At 43.6% G+C, this 22,885-nt stretch overlaps 1 protein-coding gene across 5 annotated transcripts in view; it reads left to right on the forward strand.

The window, feature by feature from the left end:
• The window catches only part of MTA1 (metastasis associated 1), a 93,777-nt gene extending 72,821 nt beyond the window's left edge, over positions 1-20,956 (forward strand). For 3 of the 5 annotated variants that reach the window (XM_055724347.1, XM_055724346.1, XM_055724350.1), the window contains exons 17-20: positions 268-303; positions 11,700-11,731; positions 14,608-14,759; positions 19,248-20,956. In XM_055724347.1, the coding sequence (XP_055580322.1) occupies positions 268-303; positions 11,700-11,731; positions 14,608-14,759; positions 19,248-19,386 (359 nt within the window). In that variant the 3' untranslated portion in view covers positions 19,387-20,956. Of the gene's footprint in view, positions 1-267; positions 304-11,699; positions 11,732-14,607; positions 14,761-19,247 lie in introns of those variants that run through there. The other 2 variants (XM_055724348.1, XM_055724349.1) reach the window with 2 other exon arrangements.
• Positions 20,957-22,885: the final 1,929 nt, after the last annotated feature.

Raw genomic sequence — 22,885 nt, forward strand, 5'->3', positions numbered from 1 at the left:
AGTGAGAACATGGAGGGTAGCTCTCCTTAATGGGGGAAAGGAACAGTTGATTTAATGGTGATTCTGAGCAGGGAGGGAGATACAGAGATTCTTTCTCATTTTTTACCTTTAATTTTAACTTTTTGTGTGGATTATCTGAAATATAAATAATTACAAACATTTGATATCTTACTGTTTGTGTTTTAACGTTAAGAACTTTTTAAACTGCTGCTGTTCAGGTTGCTGATGTGATGTTTTTCTCTTTTCTGTTCACTTGTGCTCTATCAGGCAACATGAAGAAGCGCCTGTTGATGCCTAGCAGGGGTAAGACCTTGAAGCTGCGCTCAGCTTGTGCTAGGAGAGTGATTTTTAGTTTCATCTGCTGGCTTGTCTGTGCTTTGTGGCTAATGAGTCTGTGTGCACCTTCTGTGTTGATGTCTAAGTGTTCCTTGGGTAACCATTTCCACCCATGGTTATGCTGCTCACCTTCTGGGCTTTTCACATGCAGATGACAAGTCATACAACCGTACTGAAGACACGAAGTGCTATGTTCAGAATTGCTTACTAATTCCTCAAGTTGACAGAACGGTTTTCTAGCAGTTTTGTGAGACTGCTGAAAGCTGTGATATGGTTGGTTTTGAAACTAGGTGTTGCTTCACTGTTTGACTTTTAAGAAATCAAAGTGTCATACATCCTGAGCTACTTTAAATTCACTTTGACCAAAAGAAAAGAAATAGACGAGAATGTTCACATAGAGTCCCACGTTCAAGCCTCTACATTTTCCACTGAGTGGACAGTCTCAATGGTGAGAGACTGCTCATTCTCTATTTGCAGTAGAAATGGTTTTCAACGTTTCCTCAGGTTAAAAATCAATCTGTTCTGACTACTGAGTAGGCCTCAGAAGCTTTAGTTTGTGATAATGCAGGAAATGTACACATGATGTCACTTCACAAAATTCAATAGAACAAACCAGTTTTCAATAGTTAGGATATACAAATATCACTGTGAGACAGGCAAACACAAAAACTTAAGCTCAGTTTTTACCATAAATGGCTGACACTGCATGCCCCTGATGTGAAGCTTTGTGTTTAATGGCTGAGACGGCAGATGAGTTTTATCAATATTTACATGCATGCATATATCAGTGCATGTGGAGAAAACAATAAGAATGAGGACAGTGATCATTCTACTGTCTTGCTGTCTTTGGGAATTTATACCTTGGTACTGTGTTGTGGGGTTTTTATTGTGCTTTTTAACTTTTGTGTTCTGGGAGGAACAACAAAACCCTGCTGCCTTGGTCAGTTTGGCTTCCTCAAAAGCTTTGTCCAGTAATGAGGGATGTAGATGCAGGGTAGCTCACGGAATTTCCACAGCTCCTGGTGACTATCTGTTCATGGGCACGCCTGCTGCTCCCTGCTAAATGTCCTCATCAGCAAGGGGACTGCTGAGTCACTCAGCAGATGACATGCTTCTGAGGCTGTGAGATGTTTTGGCCCAAAGGAGGGAAGTAGAAGAACAACTGATCCTAGCCCTCAGGAAGGCGCTCTCTGCATAGAGCACTGGATTTCATAACCTGAGATTTACTCACTGGAAACAGAATATTCTTGTTTTAGTGTTTTAAAATGTCTATCTGCTGGTACACATATTTGACTAGATACATTTCAGTCATAACTGTTGCTGCAGCAGTTTGCGAAAATATGATTTTTGGTGATGTACCTGTTCAGCCACCTCAGAATATGTGTTTCTCTGAAGCATATGTACGTAGTGGTGCAGGGGCTGGCTCTCATCGAGCACCTGCTGCTTGATCTGCTCGGTCTGTTCTCAGCCAGCCACTGAAATACTTGGAGTAGTATTCGTTCCTGTAACTGCTCGGTGGTGGAGTACAATTCAGTCCCAGAACCCGTTGACCTGTTGGGGTAGTGGGTGTTAACTGGATATTTTTGTGAGCAGTTCAGCTTAAACTTGTTGGTTGAGATTTTTGTGTGAATGGAAAATGTGTGCCATGCTGCAATTTTGACATCTGGAATATTTTCTGACCCTGAGTTGCGGGAAGCTTTGCCAAGAGAGAGAGGGAATGTCACCATCTGCAAGGAAACAAGGTTTAAAGAACTTGGATCAAGGTCTGCTGGGCACAGGGAAAAAGATGGTGGAAGTTTGATGGATCAGTTTCTGGCCTGGTGCTGATTTGTGTGTCAATACCGCTTAGCACTGGTTCCCAGTTGCTGTGCATGTGAGCTGGTGAGCTTTGCTGGCCCTGGGCATGGCCAACACCACTTCCCTGTGCTGTGCCAGAACTGGGAACGTGGTGCTGAGACTTCTTGGCTCTGGGTGGAGTCACACAGGCTTACTAGTTGGGAGGCTGCTGGTGGGAAGGGAGAGGAGGGGGTTAAGAGGAGAGGAAGAGCAACTTGTGAAGAAGGGGTGAAAGGCAAAGCCTTGTGACCAGAACTTAGGAGCCAACAGACTTCGTATGAAAGGACTGACATAAACCTATCTATCCAGAATGGCTGCTTTTTGGATTGTAACTGACCTAAAATAGAAGAAGAAGACTAATGAGAGTAAAACTGAACTGTTATAACCAGTCAGATTCTTCTTTTACATAGCTCCTATAGTTACTACGGGAAATTGTAGGGGTTTCTTTGTTGTTTTCATGGTTTTCCTCTTCCCATAGTGGGATACGTGGTGGCATACTGGCTGGTTTAGGTCATTGTAGGAGTGTACTGCAAAGAAGTGGTGTTAAGATGCCTGCATGGAGAGGCTGAAAATATTCTTTCTGCACAAAACAAATTGGCCCACCTATGCTGAAATAGTTTTCAAGGAAGTGTTAACCTACTACGGTGTTAAATGAATTATCCAGGGGTTTTCTGCTTCCAGCTGCTGTGCTCTGTTGGTGGCACCTGGAAGATACTTTATGGTTCAGACAGGTCACCCTGTCAAAGTCTCTGACACGTGACAGTGGACAGCTATTATGGTGGGCTTTACCTGAAGTCTCTTTGTTGGTGATGAAAGCCTTTTGGTGCTGCACTATTACTTCCGAACTTGTGGGAGAAGTATGTGTACTGTATGTTACGGCTGGTTGCTGAGCTGATGGCACGTGATGAGTTTGTAAGGCTTTCCTTGTGGGCTGATCGTAAAGCGATATGAAGTCAAGAGATTGCTTCGCAGGGAACGAGCCAAGTTGCAGCTTCTATTTTTGCTTAGTGTAAAGCATTAAGATCCATGTTTATACATATATTGGTGGTCAGGTTTCTAAGGTATTTACATTCCTGTGGCACCTGCTGCCTTCGTTTAGAATTCGGCTGTTCAACATTACAAAAATGGAACTTTTCATCTAGGTTTTTGGGTGTTCCTTCAGGCAACACTGCTGGACGATTTTCATCTGAGTCTTTACCACTCCTTGGTATTTAGGGCGATGGGTGGTCGGTGGTTAGAATTCAGCCCTCAAAAAAGTTAATCAATGAAATGCCGTCATGAACATTCCTGCATAAATGGCAACACAGTTCCAAAATGTTCCCAAAGGATGATTGAGGGTGGAGGGCTTGGAGATGCCAGACCATCTAGTCCATGGGCAGGTGCAGGTTGGTCAGGTTGAACTCTGTGTGAAGAGAGGTCGTAATGAGGAGTAAGGAAAGGCTGGGAAGAGGAGAACCTTCGTGGTGAGAGGTCGGGGAGGAAAAGAGGAGGCAGTTGTTGTTAGTGGCTGCCACCGGAATTAATTAAAACTAATTATGGAAGTGCTGGAAATTGCTAAACTTAAGAGTACTTCGACTTTTCCTTTGGAATTTTTTTGTTTCTTTTTTCTGTTATTGCTGTAACTTTCTAAGTGTCTTTTGCTTTTCTTTTTCTGACTCATCCCTGCTTAACCCTAGAGAGCTGAACTTTTTCAGCCTTTGAATATGATTTGTCTGGGCAAGCATCTAGAGTTTCAACTGGTGCTTGAATTCCAAGAACAGGAAAATATTCTTAATCTCATCTCTCCTCTACCTCCACTTGATTTTGTAAGGGTGTTGTCATTTCATCTGCTTTGTTTTGCTGCTCTTTAAATCGCATTGGAGGCATTGGTGCCCTTCCCAGCTTTCCTTCAACATTAGATTAGCATGGACAAATTGCTGTGGGATCCTGTTTTTGGAGCATGAAAAATATATGGAGTCCCATAAGCTGTTGAATACAGTGAGATGTTAAAAAAAATTACTAGGTTATTGCTTTTTCATTAGCGTTGTGGAGCTTGGCAGACAATATTTGCCAAGAAACTTCTTCTAGAGAGACAGGGAGGATGCTTTATGTTCTGGACCCTGTTTACTTTATTCCTTACAGCTATCCAGTATGGGGTCTATGTCATACTTGTCTATGCAACTGGGGGAAGGGAGGGTGCATTGTTGGATTCCCTCCCCACCCCCCTTTACACCATGTTAGCTTTCATCTAATCAAATTTGTTTTTCAGGGTCATCACATGCACTCTAAAATTGGCAGAAAGAGAGAGAACATGAATGAGTAGCTGAAATAAAGGGAAGGCTTTTCCCAGCAACAAACTTGCATTGATAAAATGGTAGTGGATCGAATGCTGAAAATTGGAGAGGTTTATAGAAGAGCCATGAAAATGGTGAAGGGACTGGAAAACACACTGTATAATAGAAAATGCTTTTATCAAAGTGGAAGTTGTAGATGTTTGTCTTTGCTGACAGGAGCAGCAGAAGAGTAATAATAGAGGGCTTTTTAGTCTAGCCGGGAATGGAATAATGAGCTGCAGTAGCCAGAAGGTACAGTAGAAAAACTTTGGCTGGAAACAAGCTGCAAATTTTTAAGTGAGGTTAATTAACTGTTGGAATACCTTGCTTCTGTTACTGGGGATTTCTAAAACTAAAATGGAATGTCAATCTAATTTAATGTGTTCTGGTTCATTGTTTCTCACCTCTTTTTGGGAAGCATGAATGAACTCCTGGAACTGGAAGCATTCATCAGCCTGGCATGGTGGTAGTTTAGTTATCAAGAGATGAGCATGACAGTGGAAATCCTGTTCTTCATCAAGAACAGTTATCGAGGTGGGAATGTAAAAAAGCTCTCTAGCATCAGCTATGTAGGTGACCATACTTATCTCAAAAGGGTTTTTTTCTGGCTGACTTATGCCTTCAGAAAATTTGGACTTAGTGTATGCATAAATTACATTAAAATGCTGCCTTTATCAGCAGCGGCCCAGGCTACACTTCCAAAGTCAATGGTAAGCAGCCAAAGGAATTCTGCCCATCCAGGAATGACTGTGAACAGGGAGTATTGGTCCTTTAATGAATAATGTGATACATGGGGTACTGGGGAAAAGTCCTGGCTTTAGCTGTTGATATCTGGACCAGAGTAATGCTGACTAGTGTCAAGAGAGAAAATGTTCAGTGCTTTTCAAAGGAATGACTGTTTTCATGCCAGCAGCAACACAGCTGAGAAGGACAAGTTGCTTGAAATGCTTTTTGGAAACCCCAAGAACCATATCCCCATGCAACTCCCTTGATTTAGATTATATGCCAAAAGGTTATTTTTGAGAATTTTACTTAGGATTTTGTATTCAGATATGAAGTGAAACTTTTTTTTTCCTCTTGCCTTCAGCTTAGCTGGGATACTGTGATTAGTTTCTTTTGGTGTTACGGAGAGAGATCTGGAAATGGAATCTGCAGATGCGTATCACACTCGATGGATCAACTAATGAAAACTTTATTTATGAGGGGTGGCATGATCAAAGATGCAGATGTTGATTGAGTGAGAGGAGAGTGCATATCCGAAGGTAATGGTAGTGAGCAGGTGTAATTAATAGCAAGGGCAGAATTGCAAATGCCCAGGTAGTACAAAGCCTGAATTTGTAATTAAGTGGAATCTACATTTGTGATACATACCATATATATACACACACATGCACATAAATATATATATGTATTTATATGGCGTGTAATACTCCCAGTTCTAAGAACAGTGAATAATTCAGTGGTTTCTAGTTTACACAGTTTGGATCAGCAAATCTTAAAGCAGTAAGGTGCGTGATTTTGTTGCCTCATCTGTTTAACCACATGTATGTTACAGCCAGACAGAATATACCATGATGCTCTTTTAGGAATGTGGATGGATTGTACTGACTGACTCAACAGCAAGATAGATAGCACCTCTCCATTCTCAACTGACCTGTCCAAGGGTAGCTACTGACTCACTGTAGTTGGGTGTCACTGCCAGAAAGTATGAGTAGGGTCCTTGGAGCACTTTTAGCAGAAGGTACAGCTTTGCATGAACAAACACATCATCGGTGAGGTGCAATGAAGCAAGTTAATTTGAACGCTTAGACCAAGCATTTGGTGTACTTAGAAGTACTACTTACACATCCAAAATTAAAGCTCTTTGTGGAATCTCTCATTTGGAGTTACTGTTCGTTTAATGTTGTCTTGGGTTATCTGTCCAACAGAGAACTGTGGTCACTTCTGTTTCATTACAACCAAAACAATCTGTGTTTCTGTATTTGTTGCATGGGGCTGGGCTACTGTATTCTGAACTATGTGAATCTTTCCTTTTTTTAACCTTAAATCTTTTTTTTCCTTTTCCTTTGCCAATCTTGGTAGGAACTTACTTAGGTAAGTAAATTGCCATTTTAACATTGTTTTTATGTACAACAGAACTTTAAGAAAATGTTAGTCTAGGTGGTGTTTAGTACAATTTATGCTCTGTTCTGCTTATTGCACTTGCATTCCTGAAAGTTTATTAGCCTTTGGTTGTTAGAAGGTGGATGCTCAATCTGCTCATAGCAGTTGCACGCTCTTGGCAGTTTTAAGAAAGAGAGGAGTACTAAAGCATTCTTACAAGCCTGCAAAAACTGTATGTGTGTATATGTCAACACACAGAGACTACTTCAAGTGAACCGGTAACTTGGGAGTGAAATCCTTGTTCATCAAGCCACATTCATGCATGAATTTTTATATTTTTTTTCTAGCTTGCTCAAAAATGTGGTACTGTTGATGTTTTTGTTACTGCTGGGAAGGATGGAATCCCAGGAGGAGGATTACTTTTGGAACAGGAAAATGCATATGAAGAGTGTATGGATTTTTGAAAGCAATGTGTTTTAGTCTAGTAAACTTGCTGGTTGTGAAAGTGTGTGTTAAATTCTCTACGTTCATTGTGAGTGAGGATCTGCTTATGAATGTTACGGCGTATTGCATGTTCTGCATGATACTTCTCTTTGGTAAACAGAAGTTAAAAACAAAATGCCACCTGTGACTAATTGCTTGATGTCCTGATTGGTTAAGAGAGAAAGAAAAAAGATTAATTATGTTAATATATGAGATGATGGACCCATATGTGTGGTGGATATGCTGAAAGTTGGAGTTAGTAAGTTTGAGTAAATATAAATTTAACAACGCCAAGTTACACCCAGTGGCTGGAAGCTGGGCTCCTTTTCCTCCTTGGTACTGGGGTCAGCTCTGTACAGACTTGTGTGTCAAACTGTTTCGTGGTCTGTAAATACACAGGCGATGTGGTGTATATTCAGGCATGGATAAGCACTGGAAGGTTTCTACCCGAGTAGAAAAGTGGCCATGGTTGGTCCTTATTCTGCAGCTTCTTGATGCTCGCTGTAGTAACTCCCTGCACTCCTGTCTGCATCAGGCACGCTGCTGAGGGTTTAGGCTCGGCTCTCCCGCTTCTCAAAATGGCAGTTGTGTACCGTGTGGAGTTGGCAAAAAAGCAGGCGGAGTTTAAGCGGTGAGAGTAATTTTTGAATGCTGCCGTTCAGATGCTGAGGTCCTCTCGCTGGACTGACTTGCAAGGGATGGGACTGGATCAGTGAAGACCATGCGTGTCTACTCTCAGGTTTCCAGTGGGACCAGATGTGCTGGTTCGCTTCCCATCAGGAAGTTAGATTCCCCTCACTCCACTCTGTGTTGCAGGGTGCCAACTGTTCCCTACTCCCACAGCATACTCTTGGGGCGGTGCTCTGGTTGCTGCCTGAAGTTTAGGAATTCCCTCATTTTAATATTATTTTTTTAAAACAAATCTGAAAGCGTTAGATGCAAATATTATGAGATTGTGTGGGAAAAAACGGGTTTGTTGACTGAGAGGTCGTTCCCCCCACCTCTAGAAGATAAAACGAAGCTGCAAAGTAATAGTAGTAGCAGGCTTGTTATGCTGTTTGTGATAGTCCTGCCCTACCCGTGTTTCTTTGGGTGAAACTATATTCAGCTGCAGCTTTGATACTTCAAGAATGAAAGGATCATTAGGGCATAGTAACCTGCTGTGACTGGTTTTGAGCCAAAATTTCTGTAATTGTGCTTATGCTTGAGAAATGGTTCTGTGATCTTTGTTACCAAGTGGTGGGGAGCGGCGGCATGCTCTGGGGGGTGTCAGTTTTTGTGCTATGATTAGGTGGTTTATTGCCATTTCAGTAACAATGTAGAATCATCTGTGACAAAGGACATTTATGCTTATCTGCACCTTCAATTTACCTTGTCTTCATATTCTCCTCTGGGTCTTACTCTTTATTTCAGTGTATAGAGAAGACTGGCAGGAGATTTTCTAGGGCTTATGGGTTTGGTTTTTTTTCAATGCTATGGAAAAAAACCCTAACATTTAATCTTGAGCTTTCAGCGTATATTTCAATTTCTCTGGCTGAAAAAGAGTGGAAGACCTGCTTAGATGCATCACTGTAGACTTTTACACTTTGTGGTTTCAAAGATTTGGTCAGTCCTGAAAACACCTCCTTTTTTGTTTGGTTTTTTTTGTTTGGTTTGGTTTGGTTTGGTATGGTTTTTTTAAGTCTCCTTTGGAGGAGGTTATTGTTGTTTCTGATGTGTAGCTATGCACATTCAGACAGTTGGACCTTACATATATTGAAAGGAACTACTCACACTTTCTACCCTGTGGCTTCTCTAGACATCCTTCCATAAAATAAAGACAGGGTTTTTTTCCTGGAGAGGAGCTGCCAGAACCCTGTTGCAGATTGCTTGTGGTTTATATTCATATGCTGTCTTACATTTTTAACCTGTTTGTGGATGCATGTGTGAAAAAAGTCTCTCTCAAACCTTGATCTGTGAAAATGCAGCAAGCACCTTGGGGAGGGCTAAGTTCTATACGGTGAGTTACCAGTCTGCACCACTCCTGACCCAGAGACAGGGGGATTGCTTTAGTTCTTAAGAGGTACCCACCCGCCTTGCAGACCTCATCTCTTGCACAGAAGCCAGCAAAAACTTTTGGGTGAGAATCCATTATTTCCAGTACAGATGCATCCTGTTGACTTGACAGCTGTTCTGCAATGGGTTACAGATGTTATGCTGCCTGCCTGCATCTCTTTGGTGACCGTTGTAGGTAAAAGTAGCTCTTCTAATAGCAGTGCTTCAGCTACATATGCTATTAGCATGGGGTTTTTATTGCAAACTGAAGCTGGTCTTTTTAGTGCCTTTCATTCTTTCAAACTCCAGTTATTGCAGTGTGACTAAGGAGAAAATTCACCAATAGCTAAGATTAATATGCTCATTGATACCTTATTACTGTGATAGCAAGAGTATAAATTATATTGAGACTGTAACTGGTTTGTGTCCTATTTTACTGGCACAAAAAAGCTTTATTCTAGAATTTACAGGTTAGGGGGTGAGGTGTGTCCCTGTTAGCACTGCTTCTTTGCTGTGTGAGGGCTCTGAAACTTAGGGGCTCAGAGTAGGTGGCAGTTCTGCTCAGCCGCTACTCAGTTTGTATCAGTCTCAACAGCTCTTTTCACTGTGGAATACTGTGGGTTAATTCCAGTGCTTGGGAATAGCACTTTTTTTACTGTCTGTTGTACATCCAGCAATAGTCATTGCAGCAGCCACATATCAGCTGCTCCTGTAGGCTAGTCTTTTCTGGCATCAAGAATGTTCTTAGTACAAGAAAAGTAACTGATCTGGAGTGTGGTTAAAATGAAAAGTGTGGCTTCAATCCAGGGACTAGCATCAGTTGATTTACATCTCTTGAGGCTCCTGTGAATGGAGAAAATGTTATCTTTCCATTATGGAAAGGGGAATTAAAAACCGAGTGCTAGAGCTTAGCTCTGAAGTCAACAGATTCAGGCTGCATCCTGCTGGCTGTGCTGTTTCCCAGCATCCGTGGAGCTCTTTGTGCATCCATCTCAAACGGCTGCTCACAGCTGTGTTTTGGATGAGATTGCTGCTCCCATGTAAAAAGGAACGATTATCTGGCGCCTGCATTGCCGTTGTCAACATCCAAAGGTTGTTACCAGTCTTCTTACTTGGTGCCTGGTACATCTATTCTACAGATTTGATGGAAATCTTTCTGGCAACTAGTTCTTCATCTCTGGAGATACTTGGGTGCAAAAATGCTGCAAAAATTGAAACTGTGTGTCTTCATGTTTGAAGTAGCTAACAGCATACATCTACACAGAATGGAAAATACACTTGATACAAACTGTTGGTTTTAATGTGGTCAGAAAATGTTCCCCCGTTCCACCCTCCTCCCTCCCTCCCTCCCGATACATTGCCATGCCAAATGTTGCCTGGCATACCTGCTGCGAGTACATTGTGTTTGATTTTACCAAGGAGAACCTCAAGGGATCTGTTGGAGTACAGACCATGAGCTGTAAAAGTTTGGTTTTGCTGGGTTCTTTAAAAAGCTCTGCTCTTTCATCACAGCTTAACCCACTAGCAGTAGAAGTTCCAAAAGTCAAGCTGGGAAGCTTGCTGTGAACGTGAAAGCAGGATTCATTCTAGTAACTTCTGCAGCCAGCGACAGCACTTACTGATGCCTGTCTTGTTGTAGCTGTTGGATCTGATGTGCTGGCATTTCAGTTCTAGCCAGAAGGGGCTGAGAAAGATGGGTTGGTGCACTGATGTTAAGGAAACGGTGTTTTCTGTGAGCACGCATCATAGAAAACTAAACGGTGCTAACAGAAAGGTTTGTTAGGTCTCTCAGTCCATTCTGTGCCATACCCTGCTGCCTTATACCAACACGTCATTCATCCTCTTATATCCCAAGACCTTTGCGTGTCCTCCAAGGTCTCATATGTGTAAGAGTTCAGTACAGGCGCTATGGCAGCGTGACAGGGTATCTGATAGATTAGCAAATAAGCCAGAAAAATCAGGCCATTGTGCTCAGTGCTTTCCGGCGCTGTTTGTGTTACTGGGGAAGGGCTTTGTGTGCTAGCTGGAGTCGCTGTGCTCTGTGGTGGACGGAGCTACGCCTGTGGAAGTATTTACTTGTGGTAGGTTCAGCAGATACAGTGTTTGCTAACGGCTTGTAGCTAACGTCTGAGCTGAAGAGTTCCCTAGGGATCCAAGGACGATAGGGAAGATTCTGTTTGTTGTTGTCTTGACAGTGTGTAATACCTTCTGCTTTCTCCTTCTTCATGTCAATAAATTCCTCCAAAACTAAAACAGAACGCCAGATTTTTCCCAGGACTTGAGGAAAACCTCAGATCTGAAAGAGGAGGTGTACTTTTAGTGGTTGTTTGAAGAAAGGTGTGAGTAAATGGAGAAAAGACTGGGCAAATGGAACGTGTTTTTAACTTGGGGCCTCTGCTCTTCAAACCATGTTGTTAAGGAAGCTCTTTTCTCAGTTACCTTGCTAGGAGGGGAGAAGTTAGTTTGGCAGACAACTCTTGTTCTAGCAAAACAACACAGTTGCGATCATAGCTGCGTGTGTTTTGATTTTGTACTTTTTTTCTGTCTTGGAAAAGCAACGGTCTTACCAGCTCTATTCTCTTTCCTGTTTGTTAGGTCTGCCTAACCACGGACAAACCAGACAAATGGTAAGAGAATGTTCATTTAACCAAAACAGGGAAAAGAGGTATTATTAACCCGTGCTAGATAGAACACCCCATTAAACCATAGTGTTGCACTTCCATCTTTGCTGTTTGCAGCTGGTCATACTTCCCAATTAATTGAAAAGGTTTTAAAAAAAATTCATTTGGAGCATATGAAACATCCAAGTGGTTAAATATAATTTAAACCTCAAATATATCCATATCTATATATATATAAAAATGAGATTCTGTTTTGAATGGAACATTTTGTTTCTGCTCATACAGAAACTGAGTGGCTGTTCATAGCAAAGTTCTGGGATGTGTTTCTAGGTGGAATGTGTTTCCCTGAAGGAGGAAGGTTTAAATGGTGGAAGGGTTTGTTTGGAAAACAGTTTTTTTTATTGTTTTGTTGTTTTTTTTTTAGGAAGTTGGTGTGCAAGTTGTTTGCTGAGAATGCTTGTTTTTCATGTTCTCTTTTTGAGTAAAAATCATTCCTAGCCTTTCATCCATTATGCTGAGTGTTATCAAAGGACAGAAGCAAATAGCCAGTCTGATTGACACGTCTCTGGCAGAATGCTTTCCCATGAAATTCACCTCGGTAGGAAGGGGCCAGTGCAAAGGTTGTGCATCACTTTTCCCCCTTAGCATGGCTTATGGGAGATTCACGGGAGGGATCTTCAAGCATAAATTTTTTTTCCCAAAAAATGATCTTCTGGTGTTGATAAAGTGGAGCTTGCCTCATTAGGTGAAGTGCCACCAATGTATTGGTGACAGCAGAGTCACTGGCATAGGTCAGTCAGCAGCAGGTATGGTTGATGGTCACTGAACGGTGATCACAAGCATTATTAAATCTAATAATGTTCTGAGATAGCGTGCAGTATCATGAGGGTAGGCTATAACTTGAGCATCTTAGTCTGCTTGTAATAACGAAGCATTTATTTGGTTTGTTACTTGAGCATCTGATCTGAAGTGGTAAATTGTATTCCTCCATGAATTCAGCTTCATTTCTTGTCACTGAGGAGACTGGCTACTTGTTTGTGTCTGCTGAATAAACCAACTCAGTGCAGTGGGAGAAATCTGTGATGACCTAACACTTTTTAGGTGGTTTAGGGTGAAAGCCCTGCACTGCCTTGATTTCTGGTTGCTTGGTGAAGTATGCTACTGAACTACAAATTACAGGTCCACATTTCAGGATGTACCATTTGAAACAGATTGCTCTGTGCGGGTAGACAAAAGGCAACCTGGAAGCACAGGGGTGCCCCTTCTAGGCATTTCCAAGGACTTTCTCCAGAGTTGTTCTCTTGTGTATATAGCACGTACGGAGAAAATGCCCTTCACAACACTAATGAAAGGATTTTCTTGGAGAAGTCTGGAGGGGGTAAAAAACCCCAAACAACAGACAAGCTTTTTATATGAAACCTTTTCCTTAATACATCTCAAATATAAAAGTAATTCTTGAGTATTTCAGTGGTCTGCTGTGGTGCTGAAGTTGTCTTGTATAACACAGAGCTGAGCAACTTAAGAAATGAAATTGTTACTGTGCTTGTATACAACAGCTTTAAAGAGCTTTGGGCTTTAAAAGGTGGGATTGTGGTTTTTTAGCTCTAAAGCCCTAATTTTCTACAGGAAGTAGATCTTGCCAGCGCAGTTGATTAAGGCTGGTCAAAAAATAAGTCATCTGTTGTCCTCAGATAAAAATGAGATAGACGTGGGGTTTTGTTGGTTTTTTTCCTTGGCTGACAGACTGAAGTCTTCCCTTTCTAAGTCAAACTCTTTACAATTTGGTTGAGCTTTTGCCATAAGCTGACGCCTGAGGGCTTGAATACCTCATGTCCCCACTTTCCTTTTGAGGTGAATCTCCTAGGCCAGATGTCCCTCATGTATATGCTCAGTTTCCCATTTTGTGGGCAGAAGGGGAAGTCTTGGTGCATCTGGGGAGATGGTCTGACCTAGGATGATGGCCTGTGAAATACCAGAATTAAAAATTTCTACTGGGGTGCTTTCTGACCAGCTTTAATTTATGCATCTCAAATTTTCTGAGCCCTTATTTTACGTCTTTCCTGACTGTTCAGTGTTACCGATTTCAGTAGGATTTCTCAATGTGCTAGTCGGCAGGAAGAGGGGCAGCAGAACTGGACTTCAAATGATCAAGGACAGCTGCATTTGAGAAGTTTAATACTTTGCTCCCTTTCATCTGGACCTCTCTTAATAACAACTCATGTTTTTCCAGTTGAGTGGAAGGGGGCCACTGTGGGTCTGGAGAATGATACCTGTGTTGATTCGCAAAGCAAATGTGTTACATGTGGGAAGTCTGTCGTGTTATTACAATGAAAGCAGCTAAGCTTTGTAGTACTAGATTTGTTTTCAACAACGTGTTTAATTATATACTATCCTCGTTAAATATTAACCTCCCTAGAACAAAAAGGATAAGGGTAAGTTTGGTACCCCAGAATAACTGTAAAATACGATTTTTTTTATATTTGATTTGCTGTGTTGCTAGTTTTCCTTCCCTGAAATCAATAGAGTTGCTCTAGATTTATGGTAGTAGCTGAAGTTTAAGTCTTATGCTTAGTCTTTCAAATTTGATGTCATCTTTCAGACACAAGCAACAGATAGGTTATTGGTAATGCATTCCATTTATTTGTCCTGTCGCTGGAGTATTGCTGTCCTATTGTATATTGAAGGTGCCTAACTTGTACTGCTTGTGGACAGTTGCTTTTGTGTGAATTCTGTGTTCAGTCATGGGCAAGAGGGGAAATATTTGCCATGAACTCTCAACAACTGATATGAAAACTGTCATTTTCTTTTCCTTTGAGTGCTTGTGACATGCTACTGCAGGTTTGTTGCAGTCTATAATTGTACTTTTTTATGTGTCACGTCAGGGACCAAGCCGAAACTTGCTGCTCAATGGGAAATCATACCCAACAAAAGTCCGATTAATTCGTGGTGGATCCATGCCTCCAGTGAAAAGGAGGAGGATGAACTGGATTGATGCACCAGACGATGTTTTTTATATGGCCAATGAAGAAACCAGGTAGGAAACTTGGTCTACAAGAGGATTTAAGGGGAGGTCTTTGGTTTGTGTTCCTTGTGGGTGCTGCAGCTGATTTTGTGGTTAGAGGGAGATCTCTTCAGCAGATCTGTTGTGACAGACTGAATGCAGAGACCACTGCTGGTGTTGAGTTGGATGGAGGCTGTGATACAGCTAATCGTGCCTGATGTGCCTAATCATGCACTTGCATGCCAGAGAAAGCAGATTATTCTTCTTCCCGAGCAGTTCCTGTAAGAGATGGGTAATAAGGGGAGGAAGACTGAGGTGGACTTCTGAGGCTCAGACCCATAACTGACTTCAGAGGTCCCACCGCAGTATCTCAGTAACGAGAGAGGGGCCTTCTGGTGCATGGGTGATGCTGAGGAACAGAGCCTCCTATACACAGAGCTCTGTATGCCTTCTTACGTGCTGAAGTCTCTTGCATTACCTCTCAGAATATCTCCCCATGTTTAAGTACTGAAAGCTGCAAGTGCTGCTGAGGGTTTCTGTGGGCTGAGTGGCCCCCTTTCTTTTGTCATTTCCATTCACCGCCATTAGCGGTGAGATTTAGCCCTGTAGTGTCCATCTTCCTCCTTTAGTGGGTAGTGCTGCTTCTGCTAGTCCTTCTTGTTAGTCTGCCCACAGGATAAAAATAGTAAAATAAACTTTCTTTGCATTTAAAGTTTTGCTTTAAACTCTTTATAGTCTGCTGACACACAGCGGTAGAAGCTATGTGGCCTGATCGCTAAAGCAAAGCTTTTGTGCGTGTGTTCCCACTACTGTTACTCCGAGGAAGGGAGGACTGCTCCTGGGTGTGGTGAGGCAGGGAGAGACACATGCTTGTGTGGTTTCCTCCCAAGAACTTGGTGCCTCTCTCCTGGGTAGCCTCAAAGCAGGTCAGAGCAAAGCCACAGCCCTGCTTTGCAGCCCCCTCTGTGAGCAGGGATGCTCTTGACTTTTGTCTGTCTCTGAAGCCTGGAGTTATCCACACTTTCTGTATCGGTGCCTCAACAGGCAGAGAAGCACTTTCTTTCCAGTGCCTAGCAGAGATGGACATGGGAATTACTGGATTTCTAAACCCTTACAAGTGGCCAAGGAGGTCAGGAGTTTTCAGTTCTTTGCCTCTTCTGCTACTACTAAATTTGGTGGTACTCTGAGTATTCATTTGTTCAGCATGAAGCGCGTAGTCAGTCCTGACAACCCCAACCTTCTCCTTAGCCTGCAGAGCTTTTCAAGTGTCAAGTGACTGTTCTGTGACCCCCATATCAAAGATGGGCTTCGTAGACAAACTGAGAGTGGCAACGTTGAAGTTGCTGACTGCTGATCTATTGGATCATCAGATTTCAGTGCAGGAAACCTCTCTGTTAAAACTCAGAAGAAATATGAAATTAATTTCCTTGTCAGACTTGTTCCTGTGGTCACCTTTTAATGCTGCTGCACATTTTACACCATCTCGTATCTTTACCTTGTCTTCCCTTTCTCCTTTTCTGTTCCTATGAGGTGCTGTGAAAGTAAGCAGTGGGATCCCATAGGTAATTGAAACTAAACTGAGAGAAGTATTTAATTTTCAGGGGAAGCAGTTTCCTTATTCCTGTTGTCATCTTGCTCTGGTAGAGAGGTACTGGGATCCTGTTACAGATCTGCAGCAAATTCACGTGCCATTGTAGATGCAGGATCTACAGTCTCTAACACAGCCCTTAGATGCTCAAGGCTTATTTCGTAATCCTGCGTATACAAAACACTTCTTGACATCTTTATCATCCAACCCACAAGAAATACTGCAGATCCGTGATAGTAATTTCTCAGTACTACTACAAAGTCCTGGCCTTTGATCTGCACTGAACAGCGAGAATATTCATCATGTGTGATGTTGGCTGTGAGAGCAATTTGCTGTAAAGGCACAGAATCATCAGCTCATACAGAACCACTGACCAAGGCAGGAAAGATCAGTCCCACAGCGACCAGAAATCTTAGCACAGTGATAGACATCAGCTCAGTAAGACCTTATCTCTTCCATTAAAAAAAAAACCAAAAGAGCGGCTGCTTTGTCTGTCAGCCTTGCTGCTTAGCTGACTGATGAGTGCTGAAAGGAGATGTTTGGCAGCCTGTTGAAAAGCAGGGAAGCCTGAGCGATGTAGCATTGTAAGCGGCACGGGTTTTCTGTTGGGCATTTCACCTCTAACTTTTTCCCTGAACCATCTGCTACATTCCAGTGTCAAGAATGTAAGGCTTGTTTGTGAGCTCTGAAACAATTTGAGCTTTGTGTTGGCTCCGTAGCAATCAATCTAGCAGCGATATCTGCATATCATCCTCCAGCTGAGGGTCAGGCTGTGTTTTCAGCCACAGAAAGCAGGTTTTCCTAAAGTTTTACAACGTGCCCCAACCCCCCCTTGCCTTTTGTGTAGCACCATTGAGAACGGTGCTAGAAAAATGGATAGCTTTGAGGGAGCAGTTTGAAAAGTTGGTCGATTGAAAGGAATGTTTTTGAATTGAAGCCTCACAGTAAGGAACTCAGCATTTATAATTTATGCAAGCGGAGGCAGTGAGTGACCTGATCAGAATCTAGAACTACTGGGAGACATGTTGCTGGTGGCAGCATCTCTAACCGAGCACACACAGACACAGTAAGAAGGTCCACTGGCTAAAAGCAGATCAACTTCAGCTAAATGAGTCCTGGAAAAATCATTACATCAATTTTATTTTTTTTTCTCCCCACCACCACTCTTCCACCCTGTTCTCTTCTCTCCCCACCCTGTGGCCTTTCAACATTAGAAGGCGCTGGAGAAATGGGGACACAGATTAAACAAAAGACATGTCTCTGTGTGTGTAAGTGCTATATAGCAGGCTTGTTCTGCTCAGTGGGCAAAAAAAGCAAGTGGAGAGATGACAGAATCTGAGCAGAGCCAATTCAAAGTCTTCAGCTAAAGTTGTTTATTTGTCCGTGGTGGTGGTGGTAAGGGTAAATTTTAAGGGGGGGAAAAGTGTTTTGATCAGTTTCTTCAGCAGCCAACATATCAAACAGAAATCGTAGCACAGTGATAGGCATCAGCTCAGTAAGGCTGTATCTTTTCCATTTAAAAAAAAAAAAACAACAAACCATACCCCAAAACACACAGGCGCACCCCCAAAAAAGGGGCAGGGGGTGGGTGGGCGTTTCCTCGTCCCTGCAGTGTTGACTAACCAAAAAAGTAAAAATTGCCTTTGGGGGATGGACAGTTGAGTTGTGGGCTGTAAAGCCACGTGGTTGCCATTCCTATATCTAGTACAGCATCGTGTCTCTCACAGTAAGTAAAAAAATTGTTAAAAGTAGGAACGTGTAAAGTGAGGCAGTGCTTCCTTATCGGACCCTCCTTGTTGCCCCAGTTCCTGATGAAGGCCGTGTCTAGTGGGTACTGGTGACTGCTCTTGTGAATATTTATCCTGTCTAATCTCTATACGGCTTCGACCACCACAGCATCCTCTGGAAATGAATTCCACATTTTAACTACATAGTACGTTTTTCCTTGTTGCTGGTTTGTTGGGTTTGTTTTCTTCTGTAGGATACTTCCTTTAGCTCTAAGCCTGGTATTGACAAGAAGAAACAAGCAATCATTCCGTATTGTCTCTTTCTACCTTATTTTGCTAATTTTAAAACTTGGTGTGTCCCCTGTCCATTCTCTCACTCTTTTATTTTCTCTCCAAATGGAAAACTGCTTCCTGCATCTGATAAGACTTGTTGCTAGTCTTGTAAGAGATAGGGAAACTTAACAAATGCAAGATGTGAACATTACTCGTTTCTGCATTGGCCACATGCAGTGTGGAAGAAGTAGGAGGGGGAGACACCTCGTTAGTGTTCCCAGTGAGGGGGGGCGGGAGGCTCCAGTGTTTGTTCGCTGGCTAGTGGCCGTCACAGAGCTCCCCTGCAGCCCCTCGGCCTTGAGGCAGAGCTCCGTGGGAGACAAAATGTTGCTGGCTTGTGCTGGGCTGGGTTTCTTTTGAAGAGGCAGCTGTGTACACCTGCTTGGGGCTGGGGATGTCAGAGCGCTCTGTGAGAGGTGGATTAGCAGGTGGGGAAGTGACCAGCCTTGCCAGAAGAGGTTTGGTTGTAACTTGGCTTTGTAAATTCCCACAAAGCCTGCTGCAGCATGTCCGACTGATGCGTCCGTGTGCATCAAAATAGATTAGTGGTATGGAAACTGGCTGTCGTAACTGTTCCACTTGTATTTACAGCAGTAGACCCTGGTCCTATGAGGCTGGACCAGAATGCCTTTTGCTTTGCAGGAGAAGGATTCTGGAACAGAGAATGCAATTTCCTCCTCATTGGTGGGTTTATAAATTCAAAACCAAAAGTTCCCTGGGGAGGACATTGCTGAAATAAACTGCATCGGCCCACCCCATTAGGAGGCAGCCCCTGCGTGGACAGGCCTGGTTTCACTTGGAGAAACCAAGAAACCTACAGTGCCTTAGTGTCTGGTCTCTGTAATCGCTTCCTTTCTTCCTTACTGTCTGCAGGAAAATCCGCAAGCTGCTTTCCTCCTCCGAAGCCAAGCGAGCCGCCAGACGCCCTTACAAGCCTATTATCCTCCGGCCCATCCAGGCAGTGCAGCTACGCCAGCCCATGAATGACGAACCCATAATCATTGAGGATTAACACCTGCTGAGCAGCTCTCTGGATGGCGGTGGATCTGCCTGCAAGAATCTCTCCTCCAATATATACTTGAGTTTCTATGGCTACAGCATTGAACTAACTGTTGAAGAGAGGGAACTTCTGAGGAACTGTTTTGCATCTTTTAAACCCTTAAAAGGAACTCTGCCCTGCTCTGAGCCTCTGACCACAGACTGCTCTCTCTCTCTCTCTCTCTCTTTCTTTCTCTCTCTCGCGCTCTCTCCTTTCTTTTCTTTTTCTTTTTTTTTTTTTTTCTTTTTATTTTGAGTAGCCTCTTTTCCCCTTTGCTTCTACCCCTTTTGTAGGCAGGGGGAGGGAAAGTAAGTTTAACTTATTAAGAGAATGTGGACTAGTACTTTTTAGCTTTGTTTCTTCTTCCGATGTACGAAGAGCTAGAACCCTTCATTTTGTGACTGAGCTCTCGTTGCAAAGCCATTTTTACGAGGCTGTGTTGTAAGATTTTTCTTTTCTTTTCTTTTCTTTTTTTTTTTTTGGTTAATTTTGTGGACGGTGCCATTTTTTATTTCATTTATATTATTTCTTTTGTAGATAAATTTCCAACCTTTAACTGATATTTGGAAATAGGAGCTGAAAGCCAGCCCCAGGTTCAGCCAGTTTTCTTTGGTCCTGTCCCTTATATTTTTTGGATCATTTTGCACAGCCAGTTGTGCTTATGCACAAGACAGAAACAACTCAGGCTGAGAAAGGAGTGAGCTAAGAACTGAAGAACCTTGCAGAACATTACACTAACGTTGTGTGCAGTGGAAGCCAGGCTACCAGAATTAGGTGTCTTTACTCTAGTCAATCCCTGGGAGATCTGGCCCGTGGCATTTCTCCCAGTAACCAGCAGTTTGCGTGCTGCCTTCTCTCTGACATCTGGAATCCTACGTGCTGTTATACCACCGAGACCCAGCAGTAGGCCCAGCAGTCCAGCAAGTGTAATGAATTGCTTTGCTCTGGCTCCAAGAGTCAAGTACACCAATGCCCAGGGACATTTTGCTTAGAACTCTGAACCTGTTCGTGCATCAGTGTTTTTGGACACATCTCTCCCAGGATGAGACCTGGTTTCTCTTTAATTGCGTTCCTGTATGTTTCCCATTTTGAAGGGAATTTAAATTACAGCTGGGTTTTCATTTGAACACATTGTTGTCTGAAATTTAAGTGTTTTTTTTCCCCCCTTGACATTTCTTGTGTTTGAGGTTTCTTGCATCTCTTGAACTTCTTATGTATTTGCAAGTCTGTATGATTTCTTTTTCATATGTCTTCTCATTGCAGTGCATTTGCTGAATGCCCTGCTCTGTTTTGAAAGGATGTAAACTATCATTTGCAACTTGTGCTGATCTGTACATGTACCTGCCTCAAGCAGACACAGCATGTAATAACCCCCAAGTCATTCCATATGTGTCAGCGGTGAGATGAGCCAAAGTTGTATTTGGGTTATCACAGTCCAACCGTGATTCTGTGCAACTCTGCTAACCCACCGGGTTAGATGGAAAGGAATCCCCACAAAATGAAAACAATTCAGTTAAATTTACTTAATAAACCTGGAAAGTGAGCTTTTGTGAAACATCTGCTTTTTGTCTCTTCTGAAATAGCTGCCAAGTCCCTTGCTTGGGGTGCCATCTGCCTGGTGTGCCTGCCTCTCTGCTCCTTCCCTCACATCCCAGAGCTGCGCTCTGCTCTCAAGCATTCGCCTGACTGTGGCGCATCCCTCTTGTTCTGCTGTACAGGGCGAGAATCAGTCACAGTTTGGTTCCCATCAGCAGCAGTTTAAACATTTCTAGCGCTTCAGACCGTGACTCCCTCCCTTCTCCTGTTAAATGCAGCAGCAGATGCAACGCCAGCGCTCTGAATGAGCCTTTTGTCCATGGTGGCTCGAGCGTCTTGCTGATGGGGGGCATGGCTCTGGCATGTGGCAGAGTGAAATCCCTGGGGGTTGGCAACCAAACCCACTGACATTCAAGTACTTCTTCATCTCTGCGTTCGCTTCTTACTGGGATAAGCAAAGCGGACCCAGTGTTTGGTTGAGTTTGCTGCTTGGGAGTGTTAAGATTTACTCCGTGGCTGTGAGTAGCTGTGCAACTTGACAGATGTTGGAAGTGTATCTTAAACTGCTGCTCTTGTTTTCCTCTCCATAACTTAAAAGCAGGAGGGGACAGCCATCCCTGCAGGATATGCTAGGAAGGGCACCGAGCTTACTGGGTAGAAACACCAAGCTTACTGGGTAGAAAGCTTCCAGGCTGCGTGGAACGGTGCAGGATGGCACCAGAGACCATTGCCGGTCTTGCTGTGTCTCCATCAGTCTGTAGCATTAACCCTACGTGCAGTAGAAATACCACCAACTGCAGGAAGGTTTTGAGTTTTCTCTGTGTGGGAAAGGCCTTGCAGGAATTCCTTCCTGTTGCAAATTGAAATGTGAAGAGATCGCAGTGGAAAAAAAAATCTGTGTCCGAAAGGGCTTCGGTCCCCCTGCAGCGGGGTTTGGAGCCGATGCCTGGGCGGTAGCAGTAGCAGAGGGCTGTGCTCTGCCTGGGTGCTGGGGGAGCTCTGGAATCCCACCTCCACGGACGAGGCGGAGGAACTAGAGGCCAGAGCTGCGAGCAGCTGCACAGGGGCTGGCAGCAGCCGCCGGGGGGTGCCAGCCCTGCAGCTTCCCTCGCTCGCAGCTTCCTTGGAGCAGCTCCAGAGATTGCTCTGGGAATGAGGCCAGGCAAGCAGAGAGAGGATCCTGCGCTGCCCTGACTTTGCAGGATCCCTTGCGTGTCCTTGAATATGGATGCCGTATTTCGGCGGGCGGTAGCAGACTTCAGTCCCTCGTGTTTCACTGGCTTATGCTTGTACCAGCTTGGGAGGAGGGCTTGGAAGGTACCTTGAGCGATCCAATAAAACTGCCGGCTCTTGGGAAGCGCAGAGTGAGTGGCAGGTCCCACCGCTGACCTATCCGAGCCGGAGCCATCACTCCCTTAAGCCAGACGCTGTCGCTAAGCCTCTCCTGTGTCAGTGTGCACATTCATATGCTGCTGTGCTGTGGTTGCAGGAATTACCTTGCATTATTCACCCTCCTGCTCTAGTGCTTGTAAAAATAAATAAATACATAAAAATACAGCTGGGGCAGTCCCATTTTCAGTGTCCCTTCCACCTCCTAAAGAGCCCTTGAGATTGTAGGGGACAAATTCTGATGGGGGTTGCAGTGAAATGAGCTGGTGTTCGGGCATGTTAGCTCCACAGCGCAGAGCCTGGCGTTTGGAAGTGCTTGCCTGCCCCGGCGCGGGTCATTGCTACCGCACATGTTTTTGCCATATGCATTTGGATATTTCTCCCTTAGCCTGTGTGTCCCTGGCATCCCCACGCTACACTTGCTTTTCTGCCTTGCAGATGCGGGAGCAGACATGTCCCAGGCTCAGCTGCCCTGGGAGGTGGCCGTGCTTCGCGCTCATGTGGATGGGGCATGCTGAGCTCCAGGCTCACTACAATGTTTACGGTT

This window comes from Falco cherrug, chromosome 12 (genome assembly GCF_023634085.1).
Source record: "Falco cherrug isolate bFalChe1 chromosome 12, bFalChe1.pri, whole genome shotgun sequence".
In the NCBI taxonomy this organism is placed as follows: Eukaryota; Metazoa; Chordata; class Aves; order Falconiformes; family Falconidae; genus Falco; species Falco cherrug.